Source organism: Taudactylus pleione, unplaced genomic scaffold, assembly GCF_031769625.1.
Source record: "Taudactylus pleione unplaced genomic scaffold, aTauple2 ptg000484l, whole genome shotgun sequence".
Taxonomy (NCBI): Eukaryota; Metazoa; Chordata; class Amphibia; order Anura; family Myobatrachidae; genus Taudactylus; species Taudactylus pleione.
The window spans coordinates 3,991,931-4,005,594 of NW_028284886.1; the positions used below are offsets into that span (position 1 = coordinate 3,991,931).

At 39.9% G+C, this 13,664-nt stretch overlaps 1 protein-coding gene across 1 annotated transcript; it reads left to right on the top strand.

Moving 5' to 3' along the window:
- Positions 1-4,079: 4,079 nt before the first annotated feature.
- Positions 4,080-11,261, top strand: LOC148502771 (uncharacterized; the record flags this gene model as incomplete). Its single annotated transcript, XM_088449436.1, has 9 exons — positions 4,080-4,176; positions 6,938-7,166; positions 7,407-7,606; positions 7,687-7,770; positions 7,904-8,041; positions 8,336-8,452; positions 8,640-8,774; positions 9,611-10,644; positions 11,169-11,261. Coding segments are annotated over 8 exons (1,572 nt in total), but the record flags the coding sequence as incomplete, so codon positions are not given.
- Positions 11,262-13,664: the final 2,403 nt, after the last annotated feature.

Genomic DNA, 13,664 nt, shown 5'->3' on the forward strand with positions numbered 1-13,664 from the left:
AATTGTAAATAGCACGAAAAAAAATCAATCTCAGATAATATATAATAAATTAGCAAAAATTGTATAAATATATGTAAAAAAATACATATTTACTCGCTCCTGGATGGTAAGTCAGAGTGCCGCAGTGTCCATAACTAGATGGCTGGAATGGGATGTTGTACATGAATAGCAGCAGGCACTCAAATGCAATAACTCTGAAACCTTGGGGTATATTTACTAAAACTTCTAAAACAGTCAAGTGGTGATGTTGCCTATAGCAACCAATCAGATTCTGTGTTTCATTCTCTAGAATGCAATAGAGAAATGATAGCTAGAATCTGATTGGTTGCTATGGGCAACATCACCACTTGTGTTTTAGAAGCTTTAGTAAATCTACCCCCTAGAGTCACATTGATGTGATGCGCAATAGATGTGTCTGAAGTTCCGATCATATTAATGAATAAAAAATATTCTTGGACTCGGTCATCTGTTTTGACATCCTCAATGTCTTGGTACAGTGAGGTGGCCACCTCCAATGTATATGCTGTATATTTGTAAGAGTCAGGCCGGCATCCGTAGATGTCACATGCAACTACCCAATCAGAGCTGTTTTCACATGCTCTAACCAATCAAAGCATAGCTGATCAGTATTAGTTAGCTGCTGAGAGGCTCACCGGCCTGTAATTGGTGCCGTACATATGTATGTTTTTTTATTCCCTTTGGATTAAAATAAAAGAAAGATGCTCATCCCATTGGAATAAGGCGTGTAATAGTTTGGAGAACCAGGGACTGGTGGGGACTTTATTTAAATAAAGTAAGATTGCTATGGTGTGTGGTATTTTTTTTACATATTTTTCTTTATGGCATTACAGGTTCCATAGGACCCTTGATGCTCGGACCAGTAGTGCCATGAACGAAAATATGTGTTTTCTAATCTATTTCACATTAGTACCTCATAGGAGGAGACACTTTCGGCAAGGGGCTATCTGACCTTGATGGCAGGGGTCCCGCATTTTTTTGCAAGTCTGCCTTCCAGGAGAATCAGCCAGCCTGAACAAGATGGGGAACACACCCCCTATAAGAGGGGTACTCATGCTGCGACTTTCCCCATCATTGTGTCAGTCATAGCCTGGTGCTGGTTGTGGCTTTGGCAGGGGTCCCCACACACTGTTGTTCCCCCCCTCCCCCATATTAGCAGCAACTAGTTCAGGCTGTGATGAGTGGTGGTGCTCGGGTCACTTTGGGGAAGGGGTTGGCAAAATTTTTCAAATTGCTTACAATTCCTTTAAACTGCAAAGGTCTGTGCTAATGGTGATCATCCCCAGAAGTACTTTTTACACTAGGGGTTGAACACCTGCTAGAGACAGACAGATCTGCAGGTGGCCTCTTATCGAGGTGAAGCAGGAAGCATTAACACCGAGATGTATTAACATCTCAGTGCCGGAATGAGGAGAGAAAACTCCCACCTCTGGCGATCCGTGCAAAACCCACAACGCATAGCCTAGTGCTGAGTTTTACCTCCTGACTGACCCTACTGCGCAAGAGCGAGATCTCACAAACAACGCGAGACCTAGTGCGCAGCCTAAAGACCCCCACAAAAGTCGCTGCAGGTTAGAACACACACCGGCAGATATTCCGGCCGATATGAAAAAAAATATTAAGCCACAAAAGTGCCTTTTTTGTGTTTTAATAACATTTAAATGATTTTCGATGGCAAAATCATTAGATTTTTGCAAATAAGATGGAGAACGGTGGTTTTCTCTATGTTATCTGCTTTCTTACATACCGAATTTTGTTGTGTCAAATAGTGGTGATTATAGCGCATTAACAGGGGTATTCAATATAAAAACGTAAACTTCGCCGTTTTGTCGGGTGAAGTTTACGCCGCACATCGCAGTTTTAAATTGCATTAAAGTAACGCGTGCGCCGTTGCTTATCCCCGTATTCAATTTGAAAAAGTCGAAACGCCCAAAAATGCGGAAAGTAGCCAATGCCGCGAATCGGGAGGTGGAGACTTTTCAACGGGGTCTTGTACGACAGGCGGGATTTGCAAGGGGGTGGGTAACTGGGGGCTGGCCTGGCGCCCTTTTCCCCAGGGACTATATAAGGCTCTGATTGGCTGTTGGTGAGCCACCATTTTGATCAGCCTGCAGTGTGGAGAGTGCAGTGTCCCTGATCAATTTGGCTTGCTGACAAGGGCACCTGTTGGTGAACGAAGTTGGCAAGAGAGACAGCAGCAGCAGTGACCAGCAATCCAGGACCCAGAGGAGAGAAGACAGCGACTGGGAGCAGAGGAGCCAGCCCGTGGAGGAAGACATCTGTCCTATTTCTGTTTGTTTTAGGTAAGTGTAATCTGTAGTGCATATCTTAGCCACACCTTGCCCCTTTGGTAAAATTGATTTAACTTTTAGAAAATCGCCCCCTCTCCTCTTCCCCCCCCTCCCCTTCCAGCCTGCACCCCCCCCCCCCCTTCCCCCCCACGCGCTAGATGGCAGGGATCTTTAAACTACGGCCCTCCAGTTTTTGTAGAACTCCTGATCCCAGGATGGCCTGCCATAGTGTTAGCATGGTGTTATGTTAAAAATGTTTGCAGGACATGCTGTGATGTGTAGTTCAACAGTAGCTGGAGGGCCATAAGTGTTTAGTATTTTAAAGCCATGCACACTAACAGCACCCTGACCCTGGCACTGTTATACTAAACGGTAATAAATAGTAACATGTTGCCTGTAAGTCCATCCAGACCCATTAACTGTAATATTTTATATTGAACAGCAGTGCCCTAGTCACTTTTGAGCACATGTACATTTACATCAACTTTGATCCATGTACTGAAGCCATATTATTAAGCCTATAGTGCCTTGTCCCCTGTAAGTACATGCACTGCAATACCAACTGTCACCTGCCCCATGCACTCATGCAGTGATGTACATCTATAATGCCCTTTTCCCTCCAAACATATGTACACTTTCATGTTTTAAAATGTTTATAATGCTTTGTCATTTTTTTTTGTTTTTTTAAATGGTATTAATGTTATAATGTATAGTTTAGTTAGGCTATATATTTTTTTTAATTTGTGGTTGTAAATGTGGGCTGCCATTCATGTACTTACTGCCGTTTGTTACCATCAGGGCTGTAGCTAGGGTAGTGCGGCCGGTGCCATGGGACAGCGCACCACAGGTAAGGGGGTGCTGTTTGTGCCTGTTAAATTTCTGATTATTATCATTCTCTGTTATAGCTTCCACTTGTTTAATCTTTTGCATTTCCTGGCCTCCCATATCTCCTCCTTGACCCTTCCCCATGAGGCCATTTTCCTTTGTACTTTGTGCATTATGGCCCTTTAAAAATTATGGGGTGCGTCTATGTTTTTTCATGCAACAGGCCACCAGAAAGTTATGGTACAAACCACGTTAAACACAGCCATACCTCTACATTTTGGTAGCCTGTGCCAGATAAAAACATAGACGCACCCCACAATTTTTAAAGGGCCATAATGCACAAAGGAAAATTGCCTCATGGGGAAGGGTCAAGGAAGAGATATGGGAGGCCAGGAGATGCAGAAAATTAAACAAGCGGAAGCTATAACAGAGAATGATAATAATCTGAAATTTAACAGGCACAAACAGCACCCCCTTACCTGTGGTGCGCTGTCCCATGGCACCGGCCGCACTACCCTATCTACAGCCCTGACGGTCACAAACCGCAGTAAGTACATGAATGGCAGCCCACATTTACAACCACAAAAAAAAAATTGTAGCCTAACTTAACTGTACATGATAACATTTGATACCATTGAAAAAATTGGAGGGGTGTATTTTTATTTTTAGCCTCTATTTTTTACATTCTTACATGTCTGTCCATAGTTCGCTGACTTATTTTTCAAATTTCGGTGTACACCCTTCTAGTTTTTTTTTTAGTTTTTTTTAAGCGTTAGGCAGAGAGCAACAGTTACAAATGTATTTGCATATAATATCCTTGACCACTAAAAATAAATTAATAATTGTTTGTCATTTCAGGTACCAAAAAGAAGAAATGTCAAGGGAGAAGAGAGGCGGAGTACCCCTCTCGTCCTCATCCTCTGAACAGACTCCGGACACCGGTGACGAGTGGCAGGCGTCACAGGAAGATGGGTCAAGACAGAGGGAGAGTGGTACGGTGGGGACAACGACATCACAGGACCGTGGAGATCAGCCTTCGGAGGTAATTTTTGTTTTTACACACATGGGTATTCAAAATGAAACGTAAACTTGGCTGTCGAAGTTTACGTTCCATTTTGGTTTTTTTTTCTGGGATAAAGTATCTGGCGTGCGCCCGCTGTATCCCAGTATTCAGATTACAAAATCTAGGGAAAGGGGAAGGTGCGTTTTGGGATTTGTTTGATAAGTTCAAATTTTTTCCTTGTCAAAATGGTAGGTCCCCCCTACAGTTGTAATAACATGGTTGATCACTATGGTTACCCCCATTTAAGCCTGAAATTGAAAGGTGGGGATTTAATTAACCACAGCAGGTAAATTTTTTTGCCCCTGACATTGATGAAGTGTTGCGGAAGTGTTGTATTTTTTTTCCCCTTTTTGTAACTGCTCCCATCAAATTTTGGGGTACATGAAAATGGGTACTAGCATATTTTTATGTCCCTAAAGTCCTTTATTAATAATTTTGCATCTATGCACCTTGTGCTAATAACCTATTCTACAATACACCTGCTGCATACTTGCAGAATAGCCCTGAACGGATTGCCCTATTTTTAATTTTTTATTTTTGTTTCACCTCAATGGTGGTTTTTTTTTTTTTTTTTAATGGTGTTACAATTTTTTTTTTTTGGACACAATTCTTTTTACAATGTCAATCCCAGGAGTGCAGGCAATTTTATTTTAGCCTGCACCCCTAATTGCCAAATCTGCACTATTTTCTCCAAATATTCAGTGGTGAGAAGTTTTCTCCTTTTTTTTTTTTACTAGATTTTAAATGAATCTGCAAAAAGTCGTTTAATTTGAATACAGTGTAAAACTAAAACCAGGGAAATTTACTTCATTGGTGCCTTAAAGCAAAAAGGGAGTTTTTGCTCAATGATTAATTCCATATGGAACATTAACTTCTTTTTTTTCCCCGGTAATATTGCACCTATGGCGGCATAATCGCAGATTTGACTTTAACACTGTTTTCTATGTCACTTTTCACAGGTTAAAAAAGTCTTTGTAAAAAAACGGGGATAACTTTTCACTGAATATTTTGTAAAAAAAAGTGCCGTTTAGGGGTGCAGGCGTTAAAAACAAATAGCCTGCACCCCTGGGAAATTAAATTTTAAATAGAACTGTGTCAATTAAAAATCAAATATTGCAAAATAATAATACCACAAAAATTGTTTTCCCCTTTGACCAAAAAAAAAAATAACCAGGAAAAAAATGTTTCAAAATTTGTAAATTGGTTCAGGGCTATTCTGCAAATATGTGGCAGGTGTATTCTAGAATCGATTAATAGTGGCAGGTGTATAATTGCTGGATTTTTTAAAAAAGTACCTTAAAGACATAAAAATTTGCTAGTAACCATTTTCTGGTACCCCAAATGTGATGGGAGCACTCCAAACCTAAAAAATATATAACTTAAATGCTGTTTTGTATCACTTTTTTATAGTTGGGATTCAAAACACCTGCCACAGCTTTTTTCAATTCTCGATTTTCATTTGCAGGCTAAAAACGGGGGAATCCATAAAGATCGCCCATGTTTCTACAGCTTTAGGGTTGGTGATACAATGTTTTAAAATAAAATATCATACTGTAATGCAAAATCAACTTTGCAGGCACCCATTTTTGTAGGTTGCATATTGAATACGGGGATAAGCGGTGGCGCACCTTTTTTTTTGTTATCCTAGGTCAAAGCTCCAAAATAAATCGTAAACTTCAAGATCAAAGTTTACTTTTGAGATTGAATGCCGTAGGGTTATTCATTATGAAAAGGAAACTTCAATAGCAAAGTTTCCTTTTCATAATGAATAACCCTACGGTAATCAATCTCAAACGTAATCTTTGCTTTTGAAGTTTACAATTCATATTGGAGCTTTGACCTAGGATAACAAAAAAGCCGCTGCGCCACCGCTTATCCCCGTATTCGATATGAAACCTACAAAAACGGGAGCCTGTGAACTGAGAATCGCATGACATTATGATATGTTATTTTAAAAATTGTGCCACCAACCCTAAAGTTGTAGAAAATTTGGGGATCACTATGGATACCCCTGTTTTTAGCCTGCAAATGAAAGTCTGGGTTTGTAAAAAGCTGTGGCAGGTGTTTTGAATCCCAACTTTTAAAAAGTGATGCAAAAGAGCACTTCGGTTGTTTTTTTTTGTTTTATTTTAAAGTGCTCCCCTCAAATTTGGGGTACCAGAAAATGGTTAATAGCATATTTTTATGCCCCTAAGGTAATATTTGTAAAAAACCTGCAACTGTACACCTGCCGCTATTAATCTATTTTAGAATACAGCTGCCGCATATGTGCTGAATATCCCTGAGCCTAATATCTTATTTTGAAACAGTTTTTTCCTTGTATTTTTTGTAAAAAAATTATCTTTCCAGGAGTGCATGCTTTTTTTTATGTAATCCTGTACCCCTAAACACCAAATCTGCACTTTTTTCCCCAACTATTCAGTGGTGCTAAGTTATCCCCGTTTATTTTCAAATACTTTTTAAACCTGTGAAAAGCCTTTGAAATTGAATACAGTGTTAAACCCAAAACATGTGCAATTTTTTTTTGTTTTAATGATATACTACTTTTTTAAAAGTAGGGTAATGTTAGTTTGTAAGGATACTTCCTGACATCTCAGTTTCAGATAACGTAATTTTTCACGTATCACAAAGTAAATGCATGTTTATTTTATTAACAAAAAATTACTTGTGTAATTGTATTAAGAGAACATGTACATCACCACAATTTTAATCTTGTTTTTTTCTTTTTATCGCCGGACAGAAGAGACAAGGAAGACTGGAGAAAAAAGTGTCAAAAGAAGAAAAGTCCGATTCAGCGAGGCGGAAAATAACACCCTTGTTGAAGGCGTGCACCGTAACTACGCGAAGATCTTCGGCGACCGAGCCCAGCGAACCACTGGAAGGGCGAAGAAGGCAATCTGGGATGAGATTGCCTCCAGGGTAACAGCAACATCTGGCCGTACACGTGATGGAGCCGTGTGCAAGAAGAGGTAAAGTTAAATGTTTTTTTATTTGGAATTGATTCTCGGATTGTAGCATTTGACAACATGTGATGTACACACAACCCTGGTCTTTCTCTGATTCGAATGAATTATGTCTAATAATTTTCTTAACAATGTAAACATTTTTGTTTAAAAGTAATCATTGTTGGATGATGCATGGGACATTGTTTTGATGGTTACATTTTTAGGACAAAAATGTTTTACAACCTTTTTTTTTTTATTTTATAGATATGGAGACTGCAAACGCCAAACAAAGGAGAAGATGAAGAAGCAGAGACAGCACCAGAGAAGAACCGGCGGTGGACCACAACTCACCATGCATTGGCTGCCATGGGAAGAAGAAATCCGGAAACAGATGAATCCGATAATGGTTTCTGGAGTTGGAGGCTTAATAGATAGCCGTGACTGCGTGACTCCTCATGTGGACGGTAATTTTCCTGTTAATATTTTTAATGAATTACATTATACATTTATATTATTTTGAAGATTATTTATACTCCAACAAAAGTAGAAACAAGACCTCAAAGAAGTCAAGAGAACGCAGAAGTTAGAACAGAAGACACAGGAGCAGGACCCACAGTTCGGAGGACAAGTAAGATTGCTCCAGATGTGCCCAGAGGGACCACAGTTGAAATAATTATTGTTTAATGTTTTTTTTTTTTTACATTTTTTTTGCAAATGAAAAAGTTTTGGGTTCTAATGTTAATTTTTACACTAAACTACAGGTCAAAAACCACCAAAGAAGATTTGGCGCACCTCAGTAGACAAGACCGGCAGGATCAGAGGACCAGAAGAGGAAAGAACAGACGTCAACATCAGACAAACGGTGGAGCAAAGACCCCAAACTGTCACAAGGATTGAGGGTAACATTTTAACATTATCACAATAAAAGTTGATTACTTACTAATAGTGATTTGTTTGTTTAGCTTTAGAAATTATTTTATTATTCTTAGTTTTTTTTTTATGCATGAGCAAATGTATAATTAATATAAAAAAATTTGTGATTTGCTCAAGGTTTAAGGTCTCCATGGAGGATCCTGCAAAGTTAATCGTAAATCATATTTTTAATACTGATTTGTGTAGAATGTATATCTGTATTTTATTATATACCCTTACAACCCCTAGTTATGTTTAATTGTAACCTTACTTTAAATTAGAAGAGTCGACTTTGGAAGAAAATTCAAGAGGACCTAGATTGGAAGATACCCTGGAAGATCGTGAACAACAGCAAGAAGATTTGGGCATAGGTGTGCAAGACTCTTTGGAACCGTTGGGTAAGATGTTTTTAGGGTAAAATGTATGTATTTGTACAGTTTTGTTAAATTTATAACCAGTTTTTTTTTTTTTATAATTTTTGGACATGTTTTTTTAAAAATCATTATGGTTATTATAAATTTTTTAATTATTCTTCTAAATAATTGTCTTTAACAAAAAAAGTAAGTGCAAACTATTTTTTTTTAGAAAACGTTGGACCATCAACAAGTGGAGGACTTGCGTCAAATATTGGACCATACTTCAGGCCGGATCTACTGGAATCACAGGATGAAGAGGATGTGGATGTTGAACAAATTACGCCTTTGAGACCAACAACAGTTGGTAAGTTCTAAACATATTTTGAAATGCTAAATGTTTCTTTTGTTTTTGTAATTTTTTTTTTAATATGGGTCTTAAAAATTCAAGGCTATCGTTTTTATTGGGTTACAAAATAACCACAAAAAATACCTATGTCAGGGTCATTTTAATTTGTGTTTTTTGTTTTTTTATGTTACATTTGCCTTAAAAAATTGCACAGGATGGACTTTATTGTCAGCCGCTTGCGACCGCATAGCACTCTCAAGCGGTTCCAAAGATGGTCACTGAGCAGGTGTAGCCTACTGATTATGTGTGGAAGCAGTTTAGCTAATGGTTTTAAAACTTTCAGTGCGACTAACTGCAAGATGGGGGGCAGGTTTGCCTTTCAGTGTTCACCTCCTGCTTTTAGGTCATCTAGGGGGGTGGCTGGTGTAATTTAGACTTTTCATATGAAAGTCCTTTTTTTTTGGGTGTTCCCTACTGACATCACCAGAGATGTCAGTAGAGAATTCCCAGCTGTATTACAACACGAAGTTCACTCGGGGTTGCGGGCGACAATTCCCTCCCACAAGGGTTTTTTTTTTTTCCCCAAAAGACATTTTGATAGTGATAAACGTGACTATGGACAAGCAGGGCGTTAATGTTCTGGGATGTAACCGACATGTTACCGTATAAGGGCTCATGGCCATAGGCATATCAAATTGAGCCACCTTCACTTACAGTGACGGTTTTTAATTTTTAATTTTTTTTTAATACTAACAGTTGTTAGTTTGTTTGTTTTTTTGGGATTTTAAATGTTGTTGTAATGTATATACTGTGCATTTTTCTATCAATTTATCTATTTTATTTTTTAATCCTAGTTCAACAATTTCAAGTAGTGGCTGAGGTTCAACAGACCCTTCCACCCGCACAAGTCGACAGGATTGTGGAACTGGCTCAAGACATGGAAGATCGCCAGAACTGCTTCAGGGACGTCGTGGACCGAAGACTGGAACAGTTGGATGCAAGTTTTCAAAGACTTTCGGAAGCTTATCAAGAGGATCAAAGACAGCGAAGACAGGAACATCTAGAAAGCCTGGAGCAATTTCGTGGAATTGAACATCAGCTGTCTGTCATGACCACCGCACTCAATAGGATGGCTGAAAACGCAGAATGCCAAGCGACATCACAAAGAGACATCGCCACGAGCAACAGCCTCATCGCCACATCACTTCAACAAATCACACAGAACATGATGATCTACCTTAGAACACACAGGACATCATTTCATGGATCGCCTCGTCCCTATGCCCATTCAACGCAACAGCCATGGCATGGTCAGGAGGCCCAGCAGTTTCAACCACCAACATATTTCTACCAAAGGGGAGCACCGGCACGGCCATCAAAACCACGTCGTCCACCAACGCCCGACCCACCAGGAGCTATTGTCTGAAGAACAGAACAGGAGGTTGAAGGTCCCTCATGAAGATATTAACTTCCTAAAAAATATCAGGTTGTATCACTCTTTTTTTTTTGGAATGTGTTATTTTAATTAACATGTAATTTCCTTCCAAACCCCCCCCCTCAACACAAGTTAAGTAATGGGAGTTTTGGGTGTTTCGAAAACATACATGGGATTGTATGTGAAGTGGCTAAATGATGACAGCTCCCAAAATTTTGACTTATTTTCAAAATAGCCATAAACTTGCTTTCTGAGCCCACTTTTTTTTTTTTTTTATCCTATGATTGTATGTTAATTTTGTGTTTGTGTGTATTTTTGTAAACAAATCATTTACGTTTTTTATCTTTGTTTTGTTCTTTTTTTCCCCGGGAGCCATATTATGTGAACCGTCTTTCAAGTACATTATTTGGGGAGAACTTCAAGAAAACACCCATTTGGAATATTTAAACATTGGTGAGTATTAATGTACATATTCATGATATGTTATGCTGGCCATACACTACCAGATAAAATGTCTGTCAGACCGACAGACATTTTATCTGGCTGGCTGCCAGTCACAGAAGTCGCCGGCATATACTGTGAGATTTCTCGCACAGTGTATTCGGCACACATCTGCGCTCCGCCCCCGGGGGTGGAGACATTTCCCTGTTCCTTTCGTAGGATGGAACACAGGAAATGTCTGTCTGTCGGCTGTGCTGGGCATACACTGCCCGATGCGGCCGACAGTTTAACGGGAAATATCGCATCAGATGGGCATGCTGGACAATCCAGCATGCCCGACCGAGCAATATTTAACCCTCGGTCGCCCCCCCACACGCTACAATTATCGCGGCGATCCGCCGATATCGGGCGGATCGTCCCGATAATTGTAGCGTGTATGGGCAGCATTAGTCTTTCATCCAGATGTTTATTTGTAAAATGATGTATTTAAAAGTTAATCATCTGATCTAATATGTTTTTTTTTTGTTTTTTTTTAGAGATTACTAGCTGTTCAGAAAATAAACAGACCCCCAAGAAAGAAAACATCTTCAAGAAAGTGTTTTGAAATAAACTTAATAAATATGATCTTTCAATGTCTCTTTAATTATTTTCTTATTGCTCATTGATCAATCTTTTTAAAAATAAAAATCTTATTTTTTTTCATTACTGTTTCTGTTTCATTTTATTCCAATAGATTTATAGAAGTAATTTATGGGTGTTTTTTAAGTTATGAGATATTTTATTTGGAAACTGTAGTCTGTGGTTGATTTTGCTATTTTTTTTTTTTTAAATTTGAGGCACACATGGGTCATTTGTATGAGGCTTGTGTGCCTCCAAACGTTAAAGGGATGTATGCAAAATCAGTCACAGACTACAGTGTTGTATTAAAGTCCTTTACTTGTGGTAGACAAGACATAGGGGGCCACTTATTAAAATATCTTTAATGTAATGTCCCCAAAAGCACCTAATTTGCAATGTGTACTTAAAATTTTTAGTATCCCCCCGCATGTATGAAAGAGGGACCGCAGCAGGTATCTCTGAAACCTACTGTGATCCCTCCATTGCAGCCAGCAGCCCCATCCCTCATAGGTTTATATGGGGGATGCGATGCTGGAAAATTGATCAATATTGGGAATGCAAAGCATTCCCGATATTGTCCCCAGCATCTAACGCCATCTCAAGATAGCATTAGCCGCTGTAGTCTGTGGGTACATACGGCATTTCAGCCGGGGGGGATCTCCTAGATCCTTTTGTCGGCATTTGGGGGCCGCTCATGTGCAGACCGCAGGACTGCGCATGCGCTGCAATCCCGCATGTACTCCAAACACATCGCAGGGACGGGCTCCTTTCGGAGCTGGTATCCCTGAATGTGCAGGATAGTACATTCAGCCTGTATGTTCACATTTGGCAATGCGAACAAGGGTGGTACTGGATGCCCTGATCCCATTGCAAAATGAAATCATTATTAAATGTTGTTTTTTCAGTCCAGTGACTATATTCAATTACCTGTAATTTGGTAATAACCAGAGTGTACATGGTGCTAATGTGTGTGTGTGTGTATAATATATACACACACACACACACACACACACACAGATTTGTAAGAAAGGTAATGTTCTTTAAGGCCTATTTGGAAAAAACCTGACCGTGTTTGCTTATAAAGTGAGTATTTTTATATCTCTATATATATTATATATATATATCTATCTATCTATCTATCTATCTATATATATATATATATATATATATATATATATATATATAGTGACACAGTTAGGTTAGGGGGTCCCTCTCCTGGGTAGAGGACTCCTTCCTTTCACACACAGCAGCTGGGAAACAGTACGCCAGACTGGATGCAAGTACAAGCTGGTCGGCGACAGTCTTTATTGTACAATGTCAGAAACAAACATAAAGAAAACATAAACATAAATCCTAGCCCTGTCGGGGCACTAACTTCACAGGTAGTTCCCTCACTACCAGAACCTGGCAGGGCCTAATGCCCTCACCAGCAACAAGGGCACAGCACAACACTTACAGTTAGGTTTTCAAGTGTCTCTGAGCAAACTCCCTGTCTGCTCTCCCAGGTGAGACAATCAGCCCTCAACACACTAGGCTTATATTGGCCACTCTCAGGTGGAAACCCTAACAAGCCTGTTACCAGGCTAAGAGAACCAAAACCTGGAGTGGCCGTGGGTGGAGCCCTCCCTCTCCTCTCACCCACAACCCCCAGGTCCCAAACCGGCTTTTCAAAAAGCCGAGACTCAAGCCTGCTACACTGCAGACTTTCTCCTGGAGGTTTAAAACACATAAGACAGGAATCTGGGACAAATGTACCTGCCACAGACCACTTTACCAATGATCCTATCACATACCCCCCCCCCTTTGTTTCGACCTGTGGGGCGGAACAACTGAAGCCCCCAAACAATGAACGCGTGACAACGCGTCAGCATTGGCCAGCTGGCTTCCTGGCCTGTGTCCCACTGAAAATTTTAAAGTTTGTAACGCCAAGAACCATCTCGTAATTCTTGCATTACTGTCTTTATTTTCGGACATCCACTTCAAAGGGGCATGGTCAGTGATCAATTTGAACTTTTTTCCAACCAAGTAGTACCTGAGAGCCTCTAACACCCACTTTATGGCCAACGCCTCCTTCTCCACTGTGGCATAGTTTCTCTCATGTACATTCAACTTTCTGCTTAGATAGAAAATAGGGTGTTCCTCACCCTCCTTGTTCTGGGACAGGACCGCTCCTATACCTACTTCTGATGCATCGGTTTGTACTATGGATTCCCTGTCTAAATTAGGAGTCATCAGGACTGGTTGAGAACACAACGCTACTTTCAACTCCTGAAAAGCTTTCTCCGCCTCAGGACTCCATTCTACCATGACTTTTTGTTTGCCTTTGGTCAGGTCAGTCAGTGGGACTGCCATGGTGGCAAAGTTGGGTATAAACCTCCTGTAGTACCCCGTAATTCCCAAGAAGGCTCTCACCT